At 39.9% G+C, this 20,576-nt stretch overlaps 1 protein-coding gene across 1 annotated transcript in view; it reads left to right on the top strand.

Moving 5' to 3' along the window:
- Positions 1 to 4,394, top strand: part of NFATC4 (nuclear factor of activated T-cells 4) — a 57,939-nt gene extending 53,545 nt beyond the window's left edge. The window contains exons 9-10 of the mRNA XM_018563140.1: positions 1,357 to 2,523; positions 3,874 to 4,394. Coding sequence (XP_018418642.1) covers positions 1,357 to 2,523; positions 3,874 to 3,929 — 1,223 coding nt within the window. The 3' untranslated portion in view covers positions 3,930 to 4,394. The remainder of the gene's footprint in view (positions 1 to 1,356; positions 2,524 to 3,873) is intronic.
- The last annotated feature ends 16,182 nt before the right edge of the window (positions 4,395 to 20,576 follow it).

The following is a 20,576-nucleotide window of genomic DNA, read 5'->3' as shown; positions in this document are numbered from 1 at the left end:
AACAGACGGGGGAGGGGGCGGGTACAGCTGGCTCTGCCTCTAGATAGGCAGAGCCAGCTGTCACTCACGCAGCTGGGCGGATCCCGGCACAATTGTCGGAATCCGATTCAGCTGCGGCGTCTCAGTATAGCGCGAGCTGTAGCTTAGGGTGACGGGAGGACGCTAGTTTGTGCCCTCCCATTACCCTTAGGAGAACTATGGGGGAAAGCCCTAACCCCATAGTTCTCCTTTAATAGAGTAGTCCCGCAGTTCAGGTAAGAGGGGGGGAGGGTGGGGAGTTGGGGGTTTTGCAATCTGACCATGTTTCATGTTACACCCAGAATATGGTCGGAAAAGTAAATTTAGCCTTTAGGAGCATAGCACACCACCTACAAATGGTAAATATGGCCTGCACAATATTCTATATATTACCCATTAAAAAAGAAGCACAAAATCACTATAAAAAGGCATTTGTTTTACCCTGAATAGGAAGTATAAACAAAACACTATACACTTGTATACTCTTTACAACGTGTGTACTTAGCCATATTGAGGTTGATAACAAATGTTATACAATACAAATACTCATTTTCTTTTATGGTGCTCTACTTATCAAGTCGCATCTTTCAGTGCAGGTGATCACAGGCAGAATGCAGTCTCTTTTAGCAATGTAAGGATTTTAAAAGGTGTAAGGAAGAACATGTAAAAGACTCCATATAAAATAAATCTGTTGTGGGATAAATAAGGGTTGCCACTTTTGTCCTGCTTCTGAAATGCAGAAAACATGCAGGGCAAAGTGCCAGCATGTCTCTTAACGTGCCCCCTGCTCAAGATATACATTACCATGAATCGAGCACCGTTTCTGCCTCCACTGCTGCCGTTTAGAAACCCGCTGCTTTCAGTATGGGGAGCAGGGAATCTTCTCCATTGACAGTGCACAGGTCCTAAATGGAAAAAAATGACAGTGCCTCTGAAAGTAGCTGCAGACACACTGGCTTGAATATTTTCCAGGTCAGTGGCCAGTAAAGTCAAAGAAAAGACAGCATTATGTCACGGTAACTCTCAGATCTCTCATTTTCTGTATGTAAATGCATATCAGCGGGCGCAATTTTGTGGACAGAGAACTTGAGATTGTTATGCATGTAGTAGCTGTACACTTCAGCATATGTAATAAATAAAAGGAGACAGTATAGGAACATTGTGACCGAAGGACAGATGTGCATATTAGATTCTTGCTATTTAAGATTTATAAAACCTAATTTTTTGTACATACATTTTTCAGACTGCTTTTTTAGTATATGATTATCATTTTTTTCTCTTATTCTCCTTTCTTTTTTTCTGTCTACTTTTCATTCTCTTAATGCTTCGTCTTTGCAGTCATTTTTAAAGAGGAGCCTCTTCCTGAGATAGCTTTACATAGGTTTCCCTCTGCCCCTCTTCCTCCTCCTTGTCACATATCTTTAGATCCAACACAGATGGACTTGTCTGCAAACTTTGTCCCTGCTCTACCACCAAACTTGCCTGAAACTCCCATGGATGTATCTCCCTATTATACCTCTCCACACCAGGAAAAAATGTTCCCAGGTACTTCAGATTGCGGTGTAGGAAGTAGTTCCTTTTTGGGGTGCTACTTTAATCCCCCAGTAGCTCCTGAGTTTAAATGCCCCATCCCATACCATGAGAGCAATAGTGATGTTTCACTAACTTTGCCATTTCAATCAAACACTAGCTCTCCTCTTCCTCCAAGTCCAGTTCCCTGGTCCCCTCAGCCCTGCTCTTCCCAATCCTCATGTTCAACTACATTTAGTGGATCTTTGCTTTCCCATTTAAATTCACCCAATAAAATGGAGGAGAGAAGTGCAGGTCCACATCAGAATTATTCCTCTTCCCCTATTTTAGCAAGTCTAGATTTTGAAACAAATGCACATAATTTTGTCCGTGATTATCAGCCATATCCAGACTGTGCTCCTCCCACATACACAACATTAGGTGAAAGTAGGTCCCTAGAGACAATGCAGGTTAAACTTTCTACCACATCTCCAGAAGTGGACAGAAGAGAGCCATGTGCTACCAATCAACATTTTACTGGAAGCTCAATCTCCAGTCATCCTGGTAATCCAACACAAACATTAAACTCAAAAACAGAAGATGGCTCTGTTAGTCATTCTGAATTTTCTATGCAAGTTTCCAGTTTGGGTGTCCCCAAGGACAATAATGCGCCACAAGCATATTCTGCCTCTTACCAAAGCTTGACCAACTGCACCAGCCAACTCACGAACCTTTGCCCTTCTGCACATCCTGTTCCCTTATCTTCACCTTCTTCCCCACTCATTCCTAGCGCTACAATTCCTAGTCAAAAGGCATCATCAGATGTTTCATTGGGCATGTCATCAAATCAGACTGAGAAAGATACCTGTTACCAGAACCATTCTGAAGAATATGCTAAATCTTCCAGCAATGAGGGAAGAGATTTGGGAAAGGAAAGTCAAGGGTTTGAAAGCCCTTTCCACCCTATTCCAATCCAGGGGATCACACTGGAAGAAGGTACGATAAACCTAAAATATGCATTGGTTTATATAATCTAGCATTTGAAAATGTTTACAAATAGGTTTAATAGGCTTCAAGTATCTAAACAAATAAGAGATATTTTAGATAATGATGGGATTTCAGCAGAAACCTTTTGCTACACTGCAGCTTGCTATCTGGTGATCCTATGAAGAACCCAGAGGTTAAACTTAAATATAAAAGCCACATATCTAAGCAATAGACAGCCAATAAACTCGGACATTTTTTAAGTTGTGTTAAAGCACTGAACTGTGTGTTTCTGATTACAATCTAAATTTTATCAGTGTTTAGTTGCATAAGCTGCATTACTGAAAACCAACAACAATTGTCTAGTATTGCTACAACTAATGGTTTCCGATATTCATTGCTTGGCTTGTGTTGCAATAGTTAAAGAAAGTCAGTATTAAAGGTCCACTTTAGTCCAACCTAAAAGGGCATTTTGGTATTGTCTCCCCTTTACTGACTTACCATGCCTTGTTCTGTAATGTGTCACTGTGTGGAGGTGGCCATTATGGTAAAGGCAGGGCTTTGCTCCCTCACAACTGCCCCCCGATGATCTGATGACTGATGGGGTCAAATAAAGAAGCAGCAAGTTTAACAGTAGTGACATCACCAAATCTCATGGCAAATCTAGTGATATCTAGTGACTCAGGGGCACAGTGCCATAGATGATCTCCAACTACAGATATAAATTTATAAGGCTACAGAAGAGGATTGTCTAAGCAAAGTCACGTCAGGAAGTGCACTGTTATTTTTCAGGAAACATTTTAGGCAAAGGGTAAAATGTACAGCTTAGGCACAATTACCATTTCTAGGTGTTCGCTGTAAGATAGCACATCTTCACTTTTGACTTCTGGTCCGCTTTAAGGTAGTGTGCCATTATCCAATGTCACTGCCCAGGTCAGCGGGTACAGCTTTATTTTCACAGAATTGTGTAATTAAACATGGGTGGCTTTTGGCTGACCTTTTTTTAGACATACGTGAATGTTTAATATTTCCACACAAATAATCTGTATGGATTATGACCATATTATAGTATGGATTCCGTTTATATTCTACTAGATACAAGAAATGTCTTCTTCATTTTTCAGTTCATTTAACATATACATTTTAAAAAATTTGCATTTGCCATGCCAGTATGAAATTGTTTTTGCCAGAACATTGTTCATCACATATTATCAAATGCAGATTTTTAGGCTTGTATATCTGTATAGAGTGTTTTATATATCTGTCCTTGATACCAGCTACCCCAGTACGTCTAGTCCTGTCTGTGCCACAGGAAATTACTTACTTGCTGCAACTTACTTTGTTTCTTTCTTTCCACTGCAGTAAGTGAATTCATAGGTCAAGACCTACATCGTTTTCCAGAGCCGCGTCAGAATTAAAACATGGCATCTAATCAAAAATAACAGCCGTCTCTAACCATCCCAGAAAAAAAAGACACATTTCAGCAGCAAATGCATCCAGAGCAAGCTTTGGATAATTGTGGAGCAGCAGAACATCTACATTTTTCAGAAGTATAAACAAGCTACTGATCGTAGATGCCTACCAGCAGGACATGTTACATTTTCGGTCTTGTTTTCTTTTTTTAATCTTTTACATTTTCAGCTCTTCTGTAGCATAAAGGATTATATTTGTTCATGTATTTGGTATGATGTGACTGTCAAACAGTCTTTTGTATATAATGAGGGTACCTGCAATGAACCTCCACTTTCCAATCCTTTCAAACTGTTTTAAATATGGCTCTGAATTTACTTTCCAATTTTTATTTATGACATCAAATTTGCCAACTATAAATGGCAGTAATAACAGATTTTAGAGCATCTGACAGATGTTTTAAGATCTGATTCTCCCTCCCAATCATCATAAGATCAGAGACATGAAAACCTCCAACCCCATATCATATGAAAAAATAAGAATATCTGATCTAGATATAACATGTAGTGGCCTTATTCATGTAGATGCATGCAGGAAGGACTGTTCTATTTGTGTAAAGCAGCACATTCTTCCTGTTATTTTTCTATTACACACTGGCAACACAAGCTTCCATACATGTGTTAATATGGAACACTAACCAACAGTTTTTTAGCAAGTCCTAGTTATTCTAATACATGATCATTCAACAAGTCATACACATTAATCCACAACAATGATTGCTCCAATTCTGCAGTCGGATTCCTGTAGTGAAAATCTTCCAGGTTTTGGCAAAATAATGTTGCCGACTCGAAGATCTTCCACACGAATCCAAACTTTATTTTTAACCATACAATGGTATACACCGGATAGCGCTCCCCATAGCAAGAGAAACTCATTAGTTTCACCCACTGGGCTTAATCACAGAGATATCGCTTGGAAAAAAATGCCGTCTGGCGACGGCAACCCGCAGATAGGAGTCAGCCGTCCGTCCATTTTTTCTTAAGAGGTTAAGCCCTGTGGGTGAAACGCGTGAAAGAGTTTATCTTGCTACGGGGGGCCCTATCTGGTGTATACCGTTTTATGTATTAAAATAAAGTTTGGATTAGTGTGGAAAATCCGTTGAGTGCGGCTCTCTTTGAATTGAAGTCATACACATTATCATGCTGGCCAACATGTCTTTGTATGCATAAATATTTTTTGATCAATGGCTTGCTGTATTTCTCTGTTAATCAGATGGAAATTCGTCAGCAGTTGGATAGAGAAGAATTACAGCCAAATCACAATGATTTCCTTGTTAATAACCACTAGAAATTGTACATAAATTCATGCTACTCCTGTCCTCATGAAAGACCAGTGCTCCTTCAGCAGGGAAAACAAGGAACAGGCCAGTGGCTGGCCCTATAAGATGATATGAAAAGGCCTGTTGTTCTCTGCCTTCTCGATGTGCACCCTCAGTGTTGGATGTCAGATTTTTGTTTCTCAGGTAACAGTTGCAAAGGGCCAGTGAAATACTAATTTCATTAGATCGCATTTTACTGTTTTAAGTGGCTCATTCTTAGATTAGATTTGTGATTAATAACACAGGAGACTGAAATATACAGTGCAGTCTCACCTTGTTTGAAACCCTTGGGAAATCTTGCTTTGTTTTTGTAATACCCACATTAGTAGATGAATTGTACTTAGACTACATATTTAAGCTCCACCAAACCTAAATCCACTTATATAGGACTTATGTCGTTCCTGTGCTACTGAAGTATATTAGGAAGCCATTTTACTGTTTCTGTAGCAGCTATCAGTGCTTTCAAGGATTGGTTAGGTAGCTCAGTGCCTATCCTTTATTCTTTCTGAGTTGTATATTGGAAACCGCCATGGTGGAGTGGAAAATATAGACTGGGCTTGTCTAGTCAGATACCAGTGAACATATCAGAATGCTTTGGGAGAAAACTGGAGCATCCAGAGAAAACACACAAACATGGGGGAAACATATTACCATTCTAATGAATACAGGAAATTGATTAAAATGTAGATCCTAGCACATAATAAAACTGATTTGCTAAGGGAGTTAAGAATCTTCACTCAACAAAGTGTGTGAATATTAATTTCAATTATCTAATCATTTGAAAAGCAAACTCATATTTGCTTATTTTATCTGCCCATGACTGGATATTCAAAGTGAGTCGCACTAGAAGTCGCACTAGAACACAACATCTATGCACGTATTCATGGCATAAACTCAAGTTCCTTTTTACTGAATTAGTTCAAGATTTCCTAAAATTGCAGCAGCAGGTCTATGTTGTGTGTAGAGTTCTTTTATGATATTAGAAAACCGTTTATAATAAGAATATTGTGATGGAGTGTGTTTAGAAAGGACTCAGATATATATGATTAATAAATATTTATTTAGATTCTTGTTTTTCTAAAAATCATGCAGTTCGATAGAAAAAAAAATCAATAAACTTGAAGTAGTGCTTATGTGTGTCTCAAACTATCATTTCTCTATCCCTAAGACTATTGCTGATACGTATATTTGCAAACCATATTACATTGATAATTTGTTCATTCATGGTCATATTTATATTTCATATAATTCTTTACAAGTATATCACTATTAGATGAATCCCCTACGTGTTACGCTCCCAAAGGCTTCTTCAGGGGGATGTTTATTTTGTTTGTTTGTATATATCGATTTTCAGCAATAATCTGTTTTTTAAACATATACCGGTAATACAATATAAATTAATATTAATCCATAAGATAGAATCAACACAAAATATACTATATATCCATAAAATTCAATTCATTTCTATTGCATAATTATATTCACAATTCCTCATTTTTCATTTGTCAATACAATATATTCATTTTCTTCATTTGTCATTAATAGCTTTACATTAATATTAATGCATGGGATATAATATTCACATTCACATTGATTATTTATAAACAGACATAATTCATCATTATTCATCTTTCCGTAATGTTATTTTTAAAAACATATATTACTTGATCTAGATATGTCGGAGGGTATTTTTTTCACCATAAATGTATGTAATTCTTCTTACCTTTCTTTATATTCAACTATTAATCCTGTGATTGCATGATACTGAAAAGGTCTTTTTTCCCCGAGTGATGGGGTTTCCCTCATCAACCCTAGAGAGTATCACACGGCGGAATCAGAGACGCATATGGGGGGTGATTTACTAACCTAAACACACGCACGCACCAGGTGCGTGTGATTTTCACACAGCAAAACGTATTTATCAACCAAAAAGTCTCTAAAAGCATATTTCCACTAATGCCATATATGGAAAAATCATGCACATGATGCATATATAATGCTGCTTCACAGTTTAGACAAAAATGGTTAGCTCATGCATTTACATTCCTTGCATTCATCAACGCAAGCAACACAACATAGAGCTAATTTACACAACATCACCTTGAAATTCATGCTTGGCTTTGCACAACACACCTGCTGGGTGTGTACACACTACAAAGGTGTTTAGATTCCACCCATAGATCATGCTGGGAGCGAACACACTACAGAGGTGTATACATGTGCGTAGTGTGTTTATAAGGTTAGTAAATCAACCCCATGGAGTCCAGTACAACTTCACAGTGCTAGAAAGTGATCATGGTGCTTAGTTTATATCAAGTATTTCATTCCCTCTTATATATAATTAATTCATTTTCTGTGTATAAAGTGCCTTTCCTCTATTCCTCCTCTTCTCATTTGTTAACTCATGCATTGTGTAGTCCCTAGTACACCCGGACAATCTCATATCCCATGTGTGTATATATATCTTAATTGCATTAATTAGTTCACCATCTGTGACTCATGGCATTAATTCACCCCCTTTATCCCATTCATCAGTGTATATTTCCGATATTTACCCGTGTTTAAATTATCTTAAAAACAATACATCCCAGCCCTTGAGCCTTCAGGATTTTATTCTTCTCGTGTATATCCTCCAAATTCATTGGCTCTACAAATGTGTTTTTATTACATTAATCTTTAACTTTCTATCCCACTAACATACGAACAGAAGAATTACATACATTTATGGTGAAAAAATACCCTCCGACATATCTAGATCAAGTAATATATGTTTTTTAAAATAACATTACGGAAAGATGAATAATTATGAATTATGTCTGTTTATATACTGGATGATTTTAATTAAGGAACAACATACCCTATAAATAACATGAACCAACATCAAATGAAATTGATAAAAGGATAATTTAATGATAAATGAAAATGATCAAATATATGTATTAGAGATGAACAAAAAATTGTGGTGCATAAATAATCAATGTGAATGTGAATATTATATCCCATGCATTAATATTAATGTAAAGCTATTAATGACAAATTAAGAAAATGAATATATTGTATTGACAAATGAAAAATGAGGAATTTTGAATATAATTATGCAATAGAAATGAATTTTATGGATATATAGTATATTTTGTGTTGATTCTATCTTATGGATTAATATTAATTTATATTGTATATGTTTAAAAAACAGATTATTGCTGAAAATCGATATATACAAACAAACAAAATAAACATCCCCCTGAAGAAGCCTTTGGGAGCGTAACACGTAGGGGATTCATCTAATAGTGATATACTTGTAAAGAATTATATGAAATATAAATATGACCATGAATGAACAAATTATCAATGTAATATGGTTTGCAAATATACGTATCAGCAATAGTCTTAGGGATAGAGAAATGATAGTTTGAGACACACATAAGCACTACTTCAAGTTTATTGATTTTTTTTCTATCGAACTGCATGATTTTTAGAAAAACAAGAATCTAAATAAATATTTATTAATCATATATATCTGAGTCCTTTCTAAACACACTCCATCACAATATTTTTATTGTAAACGGTTTTCTAATTGAATAATTAGGGAGGTGTGGACTCAGTTCACCTTGGGTGAAGTCTGGGAAGTGCTATTACTGGATTGACAAAGAGTTCTTTTATGATTAAATTGATGCATCTTCCTTTTACAGAACAAGTATACATTACCATGTAAACTAAGTAAAGAAGAGAGCCAAATGACACTACATTGTATTTAATTTTGCTCTGATGAGAAATAAAAAAAAACATATACTGGTGTCTGAGATACAAAGGTTTACCTATAGTGGCCTTCAGAGTATTACAGCATTGTGCTACTTCCATTCTCCCGTTGTGTAATGCATACAGCCACAAATGTGCTTGTCTTGCCCAGTGTAGCACTAAGTTAAACAGATATGTTGTATGTATCTCTGCCCCAACTAAAGATTTATCTATATTTATGTATCTATTATTTTTATATATGCCGGTCTGGCAATTGGTAAGTTTGTATTTTGCTATCAGTCTATTAAAGAGATTGATCCTTTTTGTATTGTCTTTTATTGAATGTTTTTTATGTATTTACTTATTCTGATAGCATGTTATGATTGGAATTATGTACCTATATAAACCTATATAAACCAAGAACAAACACAGAATTACAAAATACATCCCTATCAGAGGTTAGTGCATGATTTTAAAATGGAAGTTCCAGTTATTCATTTTATTATACTATTCATATTCTAACTCAAATGCCTTTTAGAAAAAACGTCATACTCTATGAGGGGAATTTATCAAAAGTGGAGCAGACAGAATCTGGAGTAGCTGTGCATGGCAGCCAATAAACTTCTCTCTTACATTTTCAAAGCCTAACTGAACAAACTACAGATAGAATCTGATTGTTTACTATGGACAGCTGCTTCAGATTCTGTCTGCTCCAGTTTATATAAATTCCTCTCTATGTATTTGGATAGTTTAGAAAGCTAATTGAGGTTATCAACAGCAGGGCATCCATTAGAAATCATGGGGCTCTCCATGTACAGCCTTCCCCCAAGTGTCTCCCTATATAATTTAACCTTTCCCCCCAATTGTCTCATCACAACCTAGAAGTCCTTGCCCGGGTTCCCCTTTGCCCCTGAAAAGAGACATAAAAAAAAGTGTAATGCCGGCATGGTTAGTACTTATCTATGTACTACCGAAGCACAGTAAATTGGAATTATATTCATGAATCAATAAGCATACATTTAAATTGGCGTTTAAGGTACCTTGGAAATTAAGCTTGTACAACTTATAAATTAAAAAACAATACACTTTGTTTACATATCATAAAATGACAAGACTTCACATAAAGTTGCTTACTGTACAAATGTAGCAAAGACTTCTCATACACTCTGTCTTATTTTGCCAATATATCATTAATTACATTTAGTCCATTTAGGTTTGCTCCAAGTATATGGTCTAAATTAATTTGATATTTGGTATAAGTTTAAATGAGAAGATAATTTTTGCTTTCTCTATGCTTTTCATGGTCACCTGCTTCTTCAGGAGAAGACTTCAGTATTCTAAAATGAATCATATATTATTACTTACATATTCCAAACGTTTACACCAAATCCAGTCACTAATCTCTTTTACAAATACCTGTTGTCAGGTGCAAGACTTTAGCTAATCAGGGCTCACAAGGCAGTGTGCAGTGCCTTGTGGGGCGCTCTGCAGGCGAACAGCCCACCAAACACCCTGACAGTTTGTGTGTTTGGCAAACAGACAAACTGCCGATGTTTGAGAACTTATGCTCGACTTGAACATCGACCCCAACCCTAGCTGTGAATACATGGCAGAAAAAAACCACAATACACATACTGTGCATTATGCCATTCTATAGTGCGTCAGCAAAAATGCCGTATGTCCATTAATTGGTCTCTTAAGGTGCATGGCCACCACCTTCAAAATGAATGGGTTTAACACAGTTCCTGTTAACATGCAGCAAATGACTGTATAGATGTAAATGGACCCTGATGGGCCATTCACACTGTTGTGGCATGGTGCATTGCATTTATGTGTGTTATACCCTGTGTTAATGTGCTTTGCATTAAGGCAGACCATTTATTTTAAATAACACACCAGACCACACTAAAAAGCAGATTTGTATCATTTTTCTAACCCAGCACACCACAATGCACAGTAGTGGGTTTCCATGTATTGACATGTGCTGCAATGCAGGTGCATTGGCAAGGTGTGTTGGGCTGCCATTATGAATAAATGGCACCACATCTTACGAGCACTAAACATATGTGTTACCACACCCCAACAGTGTTACTGGGCCCTAAGTAATTTAAAATCCAGTGTCGCAATAAACTAGAATGAAAGCTCCTTGACCTTAGGGCCTTGACAGCTGGGATTGTGGCTGGTATTGAAAGGGTTACGTTATCTGTCCCCATCATCTGACTGGTCCTGTGACCTTAAGGAGAAGAGAGGGAAGCCTTAGAGCTCCATTAGAGCTCCATTCCTATGTGACACTTATTAGGCGTGTTTTAAGTGTGTCTTTTTTGAGCGTTTCTTGCGCATGTTTTAACGGGCATATATTAAGTTGCACGGTTTTTGTGAGCTAATTTTGACACATTCATGTGAAAAAAAATCGAAATGCACATTTTCAAGTGTTTTCTATTGAGTCTATGGGACAAAACTTGCTGAAATCTGCCCCAAAGTACTATTTCGAGCAACAGGCGTATTTCTGCTTGCAACAAAACTCGCAGATGTGAAAGGGGGCCATAGAAATGCATTGATTCCTTGGTTGGAGCATTTTGTCACGCTGAATCAGCTGCGACAATACGCCTAGGTGTGCCTGGAGCCTAACACATTTTTTATCATGTCAAATATTTTGTCGTTTAAATCTCCCCTTGAACTAGTGTTAAGGTTACCTCCCCAAATAGCGTTACAGTCATACTCACTGTCATAAGCTGACTTCTCAGATCGATCAGATCTTCAGGCGTAGCATTGATAAGTGGAGTTTTCTGTCCTGATGCATTCTCTCTTGATTGAAGATTGGTTGCCTGCAAGTTAATGGATGTTTGCTTGGCATGTAAAGAGGATCCAGGTTGTAATAGCAGAGCCACCCTTGCGTTTTTCTGGTGGAACAGGAGCAGTTGCAAATGTCACCAGCCTGCATGTTTCTCTGTAAATCAGCCCTGGGTGACAATGGCAGAGGATCGGGGGGATATAAGGGGCCAATTACTGGGACTTCTGGAGCGTTCAATTTTCCTAGGTGTCATGGTTGCCGAGCCTGGAGTATTAGTGCCAGCCATGGCCACTGACATTAAGGCTTGTATTAGGATTTCTAAGGGGAACATGAGAAGCAGTGGCAGAGTTAACAATCAATGCAGAGGAAGCCTGTTCAGGGAGAGTAGGGGAGAAATGTGACAGCGGCTTTAGTTAGCATGGCATGGGTATCACATCTTCAGACCACATAGATGGTGCTTCAGATGCACCATTGTCCCAACAACCCAATTTATGGCAAGCATCAGCCCTAGCTGTGCATCTTAGTATGGTGTTGAAATAAAAAATTTGGTTTGGAAATTTGGAAACATTTTGAAGACAAATCAAAACGCAAAGATGTTGCAAACACCACTGACAAGCTAAACGATATCCACATACATTTGGCAACTGGCTTCAAGGATTTTATTCTTATGCTAGCATAATTTGTGAATGTTATCCTGAGACAAGTACAGCCCTTTGCAGCTACTTAGATTTAATATGGGGGCTTACAAAATGTATGGTGGACAATATTGGTTCAATTATGATACATAGTTTCGCCAGAAAATGGCTGCTAAGAACAAGTTTAGATTTGACTGCCAAGTTGGCAGCCCATGGCTTTTGCTAATGTGCACTCATAAGCCTATAACCTTTCTTTCCTTGGGCAGCGCCAAATATGGAGTGCTGGCAACATCTAGGAGAGGAGTATGCTTTTCAATGAAAGACACTGCAAATGGTATAACGCCTACCATTTTAAGCAAGAATGCTTGCATTGTGGCGAAGCCCATCCAGCAATTAGTTGCGAAACAATCCCCGACAAACCCCAACCACAAAACCACAGTTCTTAGAACAGAGGACACCGGTGGAAAGAGAAAAGATATTTCCATGGCTAGATAAATACCCAATATCTCAAGGATGCCAGTGTATTAGCAGATGGATTCCGTACAGGCTTTTGGATTCCACATACCCCCTCTAATGAATTCATATTTGCCGAAAATCTTAAATCTGTATAATAACAAATTAGTTTGGCCTTACATAAAATACAAAAGGAATTACATTTGGGACGGATGGCCAGACCATACCCGAACCCTCCAGATCCAAAGTTAAAAGTATCTCCTCCAGGATTAATCTCTAAAAAAGATCCAGGAAGTTATAGACTTATCCATCACCTATCTTATCCATCATCGGGCTCTAATGATGGTATTGGCAAAGATGAATCTTTCGTATAATACACCTACATTGATAAGGCCCTAGCCTTTGTCAGAACAGCTGGCCCTTCTGCCTTATTAGCCTAGCCGATATAGAGTCAGCTTTCCAACTTCTCCCCATGCATCCTAATTGCTTCCATTTGCTTGGAGGTTATATTAATGGTGACTATTTTGTTGACATGTGCCTCCCAATGTGATGCTCCATATCCTGCTTTTATTTTAAAATGTTTGGCTCCTGTCATTTTGTCTCAGATTATTGGGTTGGAACGATGCTACAAAGGATTTTGTCATCCATCATCACTATCTGCTTATTGTCTAAGTTGTTTATTATTTTTACCGTCTATATGTTTCTCAGATTTTGAAACATTATTATTCAGAGTAGCCTTTTCATGGGCATTTTTTGGAGCATTCAGGTAGCGAAATAGTGTGCAGGAGTACTTTTTTTCCTAGCGGTATATTAACTGAGCATGTTACTGTCTCTGATAAATTGTAACAGGGTTATTCACAAAATTGTGGAGAGTTTGTAGAAGGCAGGAGAAGTGAACAATCTAGACCAAAATAGCTGATTTGGAAAAATTCTCCAATTCAGCTCACTTTCCAGTTCAGCTATTTTTTCCCAGATTGTTCCCCCCTCCTGCCTTCTCCAAACTCGTCACACTTTTCTGAATAACCCTGTTAGTTTCAATCCTTATATGCAAATCTAAAACTGACCAAACAGGGAGAGGTAGTCAACTTATTTTGTTGTGGAGGTGAATTCTGCCCTGTTGCACTGTCACAACAGTATTTAGCTGCACGACCCCAATCTATAATATTCCTAGTTCATTTGACTACCACCTTTTTGAGTAGATTCTAATTCGTGAAAGTATTTTGCCTCTGTTTAACAAAATTATTATTACTGGCTCACAAGTTTTCAACCCATTCCTTTTGTATAGGTGAAGCAATTGCTGCATCCACTATGGGCTTTTCAGATGATGAAGTTCATTATTTGTTAGGTGGGAATGCGCAAACTGTTGGCGCTATATAAATACTATGTAATAATAATAACAATAATATGTTAAACCTCATTTGTTATTTTAATTTCAGTTCCAGTGCCCACTATCGTTTGTATTATCCGGGATTACTACATCTATTGGGCTGCTCGATGAGCGCAAGAGAGACCCTAAGGTTCTAATCTGGAGATCCCCACAGCTATAGCTAGAATCAGATGGTTTGGGTTGAGACGCATGCGCTGGCTCCAGGCACTACCTAATTGCCTGCGGCTATGCCTGTTTGTCTCGGGCACCATCATTTTATTAGTACATGCATCAGGTAAAGCTCTAGGCTAATCCCGCTCGGCAGATATAATTTCTACAGGGAAAACCGATATCGTTGTCGTGCTGCATTTAACCACATCATATTTATTTGGTCTGGGATCGTTCCGCGTCTCATATGGGCCAAGGTGGTCCCAGGTTGGGAGCTTGAAGATGTAGATGCATTTCACCGTATTGACAGTTTTGTTGTAAGGAATAAGGAACTTGAGGGTGGTAGTGCAGGCTTGGGGTATGAGAATGGTGTGGATTACTAAAATCCTCAACTGTCAGGCATTGTAGTTTGTTACCTTGAGCTGTGGCTCACTGCAATGCAGTAGCATTGGGAAAATGTGCTCAGGGGGATTATTTAGAATGAATTGCACTGAAGTTTACCAGCGTGCATTCCTGCGTGCTACCGCAATGCAGTAGTGTGAATCCAGCCTAAAGATGGCCATACACTGTTATATTTTTTCATTCAAACTGCATGCTGAACAAGCTGTTCAGCATGCACTGCAGCATGCACTGCATGCATGCTGAACAAAAAAAATATAACAGAGTCCTACATCCACATTAAACAGCTTGCATGGACTAATCTCCCTTGCTGGGCTATTGAATTCTGATAGCTTCATGTGTGATGCTGACAAAATACCCAAACAGTGACAGCAGATCCTTCGATTTTCTGATTAAAGGGTGATGGGTGGAAGGCTGCCAACAGGGTATTTCAGCCGTTTCATCAAAAACCGGCTAATATTCACATGTTGTATGGCCTACCATTTAGGTGCCATGCAGAGAGTTTTGAAGAGACAGAGGAGACAGGCCATATAACTGCAGAGGGATACACAAACACCAACACGCTGTGGGACTGCTCCCAACAGCATGCAACCATGTTTACACACACAGAAATTTGAGCTATCTTTCCTGCCCTGTATTTCCTCCTCTCCCTGCAATACCTCTGTTCCATCCCTGTTGGTTGTTACATCCAGGTTTGTAGTTAAAGTACAACTATAGGTTCCTGTGTGCCAATCTAAACAAGTACCAAATGCAGGTACTATGAGATGCCTCATAAAGTAAACAAAAAATCTTCCTTTACCTTCCCTGACTGAGCCAAACCCTCCTTCATTTGTGTCTCACACGTTCCTCCCTCGCAGCCACTGCAGCTCACAGTGGGAGGGATTAAGTAACAGAGACTTGCTGCCAAATCCAGAAAGCAGCGGGAAGGACTAGGTGTGTCTGTGTGATAACTGGCAAGTTGCTAGTGTGTGAATCAACAGTGACAATGTTGATAACATCCCCTTCTTTTCTCATCCCACTGTAGTGCAAGCAGGCCCAGCCTACATGAGGGTGGCAACGCTCTGAAATCAGGAGCAGTGCAGCATTGTTGCCACCTTACAGCAAGCTGAATTGGGTGGGCTCCACTGGCAGGATCAACAGCTATTTGTGGAACTTTGCCCGAGGACTAAGAGAAAACTTTTAATGGGAGGCCATTGTTCTTTTTTCAATAATAAGGATGATATTTTAACGTTGCTCTTCCCACAGCAGCCAGCTTGCATGGGGAACACACTGAAGCAAAATAACATTTTCAAAAGTCTGCCTTTTTTGGTCTACTGAGTTAGTGAATAAGCAGTATCATATTAACGCCAAGCTCACTGATGGCTAGCACAGAGCAATACCGAGCTGCTACATTGTAACAGACAGAAAAAATGGAGACACTGAGTAGACAGGCAGGAGTAAACATAAGGATAAGCGCATACAGCAATGTGTCAGCTATCAGCTCAGCAGGCCAAGCCAATCTGTGCTGAATTGCTGCTGGTTTCCTGCAGTGCAGAGACATTTGCAATACCAATCATGTTCCCATTCTCTGTAGGAAGTAGCCCTTCAAAGTTTGGTTTGACATCAATTTATTAGACTTCCATATGCTTAAGTTCATTTTATATGTACTCGAGAGGTGCGACTTCAAACACTTTAGTGCTATAGTGATAATAATTGTGTGCTTAATCCCCTTATTTCCCAGAGCTCTGTTCAGGCTTTGTCAGGGCCACAAATATAATGAAGTGGCCCCATGGGATTGTGTCATCCCCTGCACCCACTTAATTCAATTAATTTATTATTTTAATCCAACAATAGTTTTAGTCACTGTAAGGTACAGTTTTCTGGAATTTTCCGTGGGCTGTTTCTGGTTTCCCATTTTGTCTGTTTTCAGGTTACCCTTAATAGTGTCATTTCAATTCTGCCTGGAGATGGCTGTCGCTAGGAAGATCTCTGGCAATAAGGTGGTCGTGATTAGTTACCTTAGTTTTGGAGGGATTATGTATTTATAGGTTGTGGGTGCTGTGGGGTTCTACAATCCCATGACCATGTCTGCTCTGCACCAAATAACTTTTGCAATTAATGTCTATCCTGGCAGATTTTCTTCCCTAAAATAAAACTGTCAAAGCTTAAAGGAGAACTATGAGGTGAGTGATTTCCACTCATCCTCATAGAGCCGACCTGTGACAAAGAAGCTGTCACAGGTCGGCTCTATCGATCGGGAAGTGAGCAGAAACATGTACTGATCCACTCACTTCCCGATTGTCTCTCTGCAGTGAGTGGTGACTAACAGTCACCGCTCCCCGCAAGGATTCCCCCCCCCCCTCCCCTCTCCGATCCTCCAGTGGAGGAATGAACGGGGAAGGGGCGGGAAAAGCTGGCTCTGCTTCTAGATAGACAGAGCCAGCCGTCACTCACATAAATGGGTGGATCTCACCAAGAAGACATAGAGTAAAATTCAATGTAGTTTATTCAGGCCTGGCAATATAGAGCAGGTGATTCCTTGTCATTCTCAGAGGTGGAAAGACATTTTTATCTGAAGCTTTGTACAACATGAACAGAACCCTCTTATCACAGTGAGTGTGAAGTAAAAAGAAACAGGAAGGAAAGGCTGGGAGTGTCTAACTAGGAGACTATGGCAAAGTCCTAGGGCAAAGTTCCACAAATAGCTGTTGATCCTGCCAGTGGAGCCCACCCAATTCAGCTTGCTGTAAGGTGGCAACAATGCTGCACTGCTCCTGATTTCAGAGCGTTGCCACCCTCATGTAGGCTGGGCCTGCTTGCACTACAGTGGGATGAGAAAAGAAGGGGATGTACCAATTAACACAAAACATGAGGGAGGTTCAATGGAAGATATCAAATGTATACAGAAATTAAGCTGTAGTAGCACTAATCTACCACTAGTTGTCAGGAGCACACCATAACATGGTGATAAGCAATGAACTACAGAACAGTGTAACAGAAACAACAGAAAATTATAGCGGCTGTGTTAGCACAATGTGTTTACAGGAATAAAGGAATTAAAGGGGAGGGAATATTTGAAGCTACCTCTTGCTTACCTGCAATAACAGATCACTTATAGAAGTAATCTATTACTCACTGTATCAGGTTAATATTGGAGTCTTAGATCAGGTGCATGAAACCATGGCATCATAGCTATTTTGAAATTACAAATCCCATCATGACTCTGTCTTTGGGAGTCATTCCTGTGGCTATCAGACTCTTGCAATGACTCATGGGACTTAGTAGTTCCACAACAGCTGGAGTGTCATGGTTGCCTTCCCAATAGAGCAAGTTAGGGGAAATACCAACCTTATTATCACTTCCCTATTAATAACAGTAGCAAAAAGTTCTATATTTACCAGTCCAACCAGTGAAAAAAACAAACTTCCGGGTGTCAACCCTAGACCATAGCTCCCAGCTGTCCCTCATTTGAAGGTTCTGTCTATGTTTTGGAACCAAATCCCTTTGTACCTCATCCTCTTCAGCTGTCCCACTTTTTGGTCTAATGTATAGATGTAGAAATCAAAAAATTACTATGTAACTACTAAGCTGGGTAAAGTGCTTCGAATTTTGGCCAGTTCTTACGAGCAAGCATTGATGGAGGAATCTGTTCTATTTTTTTCCTTGGGCACATGGATAGTGCATAAATTATGTGCATGGCAGTGTGTGTGTGAGTTGTCTATGAGTTGAGCCTTTTTGGCCTAGCTGATCTAGGCTGTGTTGACCTAGCTAACCTAGCCTGTGTTGACCTAGCTGACCTAGCCTGCATTCACCTAGCTGACCTAGCCTGCATTCACCTAGCTGACCTAGCCTGTGTTGATCTAGCCTGCGTTCACCTAGCTGACCTAGCCTGTATTGAACTAGCTGACCTAGCTTGCATTGACCTAGCTGACCTAGCCTGTGTTCACGTAGTTGACCTAACTTGCAGTCACCTAGCTGACCTAGCCTGTTTTGACCTAGCCTTCATTCACCTAGCTGACATAGTTTGCGTTGACCTAGCTGACCTAGCCTCTGTTGACGTAGCTGACCTATCCTGCATTCACCTAGCTGACCTAGCCTGCGTTCACCTAGCTGACCTAGCCTGTATTCACCTAGCTGACCTAGTTTGCGTTGACCTAGCTGACCTAGTCTCTGTTGACCTAGCTGACCTAGTCTCTGTTGACTTAGCTGGCCTAGCCTGTGTTTGCCTAGCTGACCTAGGCTGTGTTCACCTAGCTGACCTAGGCTGCGTTCAACTATCTGACCTAGAATACGTTGACCTAGCTGACCTCGTCTGCGTTGACCTAGCTGACCTAGTTTGCATTGACCTAGCTGCCTAGCCTGTGTTCACCTAGCTGTCTTAGCCTGTGTTGACCTTGTTGACCTAGCCTGTGTTCACCTAGCTAACCTAGCCTGTGTTCACCTAGTATTTCATCCCTATCATACTGAGCATGCTACCTGCACTCTATTCACTCTTCCTACTGTATTTTCCTGCTTTTTAAAGCTACCAAAAACAAAAAACAAACAAACCAGAGCATAGCAAAATAAATAATAATATTATTATTAATAATAATAATAATAATGATACAAGAAGTTTACAAGTCATTTACCAAAATGGATTTCCTAAAACCCCATAACGAAAAGAAACATTTTAGTTTTGGTATTTTCCATAATTGATACAGATATTTATTTAATTCTGTGTAAAGGTGACCATACACTATACAATCTGCTTGTACAACCCCCTTAAGGCCTTGTTTACACCAAGTGATCTTGGACCCCTGTGGCAGGAATGCCAGGAGTCCCATTCAGATGTGGCAGTCATAGTCCAGCGACGGTGATCTATTTCAAACTGCAAGTAATCATATAGACATATGACTGCCACTGACAGATGCAGCTGCTCTCACCTGGTCATTTACATTGGAAAAGGTCGCAGCGGCTGCATCTAAAAGGGACACCTGGCATTCCTGGCGCAGGAATCCAAGATCGTCTCTTGTGAACAAAGCCTTAGAGCAGTGGTGGGCTGTTCTATCGAAAACCTCCAACTCCTCGAGATCTCCAACCATCCGTCTTCCGGTTTAGTTAGAAGTAAGAGGTGTGGCCGAGAAGGCAGTACTGCACGTGCGCCACCTGCAGCATTTCCCTACACACATACTGCACAGCAATAAAGTATTACAATAAACTAGGGCTGGTTGGGTCCTCGCAGCTGAGGCCCCTGTGCTGCCCCAGTATTTGCCTGCATTTCTGGCTTGTTGTTTTCTCTGCCCGGCCTGCACGCTTGTCATTGTCTGGCGGCCGAGGCAGCAGCACCGTCGGATCCCCGTATGTTATGCCACTGCAGGGGCCCCTTCTTCCTACCTGGGCCCCCCCGCAAGTGGCGGAGCGCCAGTGCCCGGACGCATATGGGACCCCTGCGACCCTGGTAGTTCTGCCACTGCAGGTAACGAAGGGAAGGGGGAGGAGTCCGGTGACATCACGGACATCGACGTCAACGGACTCCTCCCTCCCTCCTTCCCTTCATTACCCATCACGGACAACTACATCACCCGACTCCTCCCTTCCCTTCGTTAGCCGACAGAGCCACTCGGGGAGGGGGGGAGGAGTCCGGTGACGTCGATGTCCGTGACGTCACCGGATCTCCGACGGAAGCCGGCGGAGAGGTGAGTACTTTGATCGATCAAAATAATTTTGATCGATCAAAGAAATTAACGATTAATCGACGGATTAATCGTTAAT

This window comes from Nanorana parkeri, unplaced genomic scaffold, assembly GCF_000935625.1.
Source record: "Nanorana parkeri isolate BGI_ZX_2015 unplaced genomic scaffold, ASM93562v1 scaffold635, whole genome shotgun sequence".
Lineage (NCBI taxonomy): Eukaryota > Metazoa > Chordata > Amphibia > Anura > Dicroglossidae > Nanorana > Nanorana parkeri.
The sequence above is the reverse complement of the archived record's forward strand: the minus strand, read 5'-3'. Positions and strand labels throughout refer to the sequence as shown.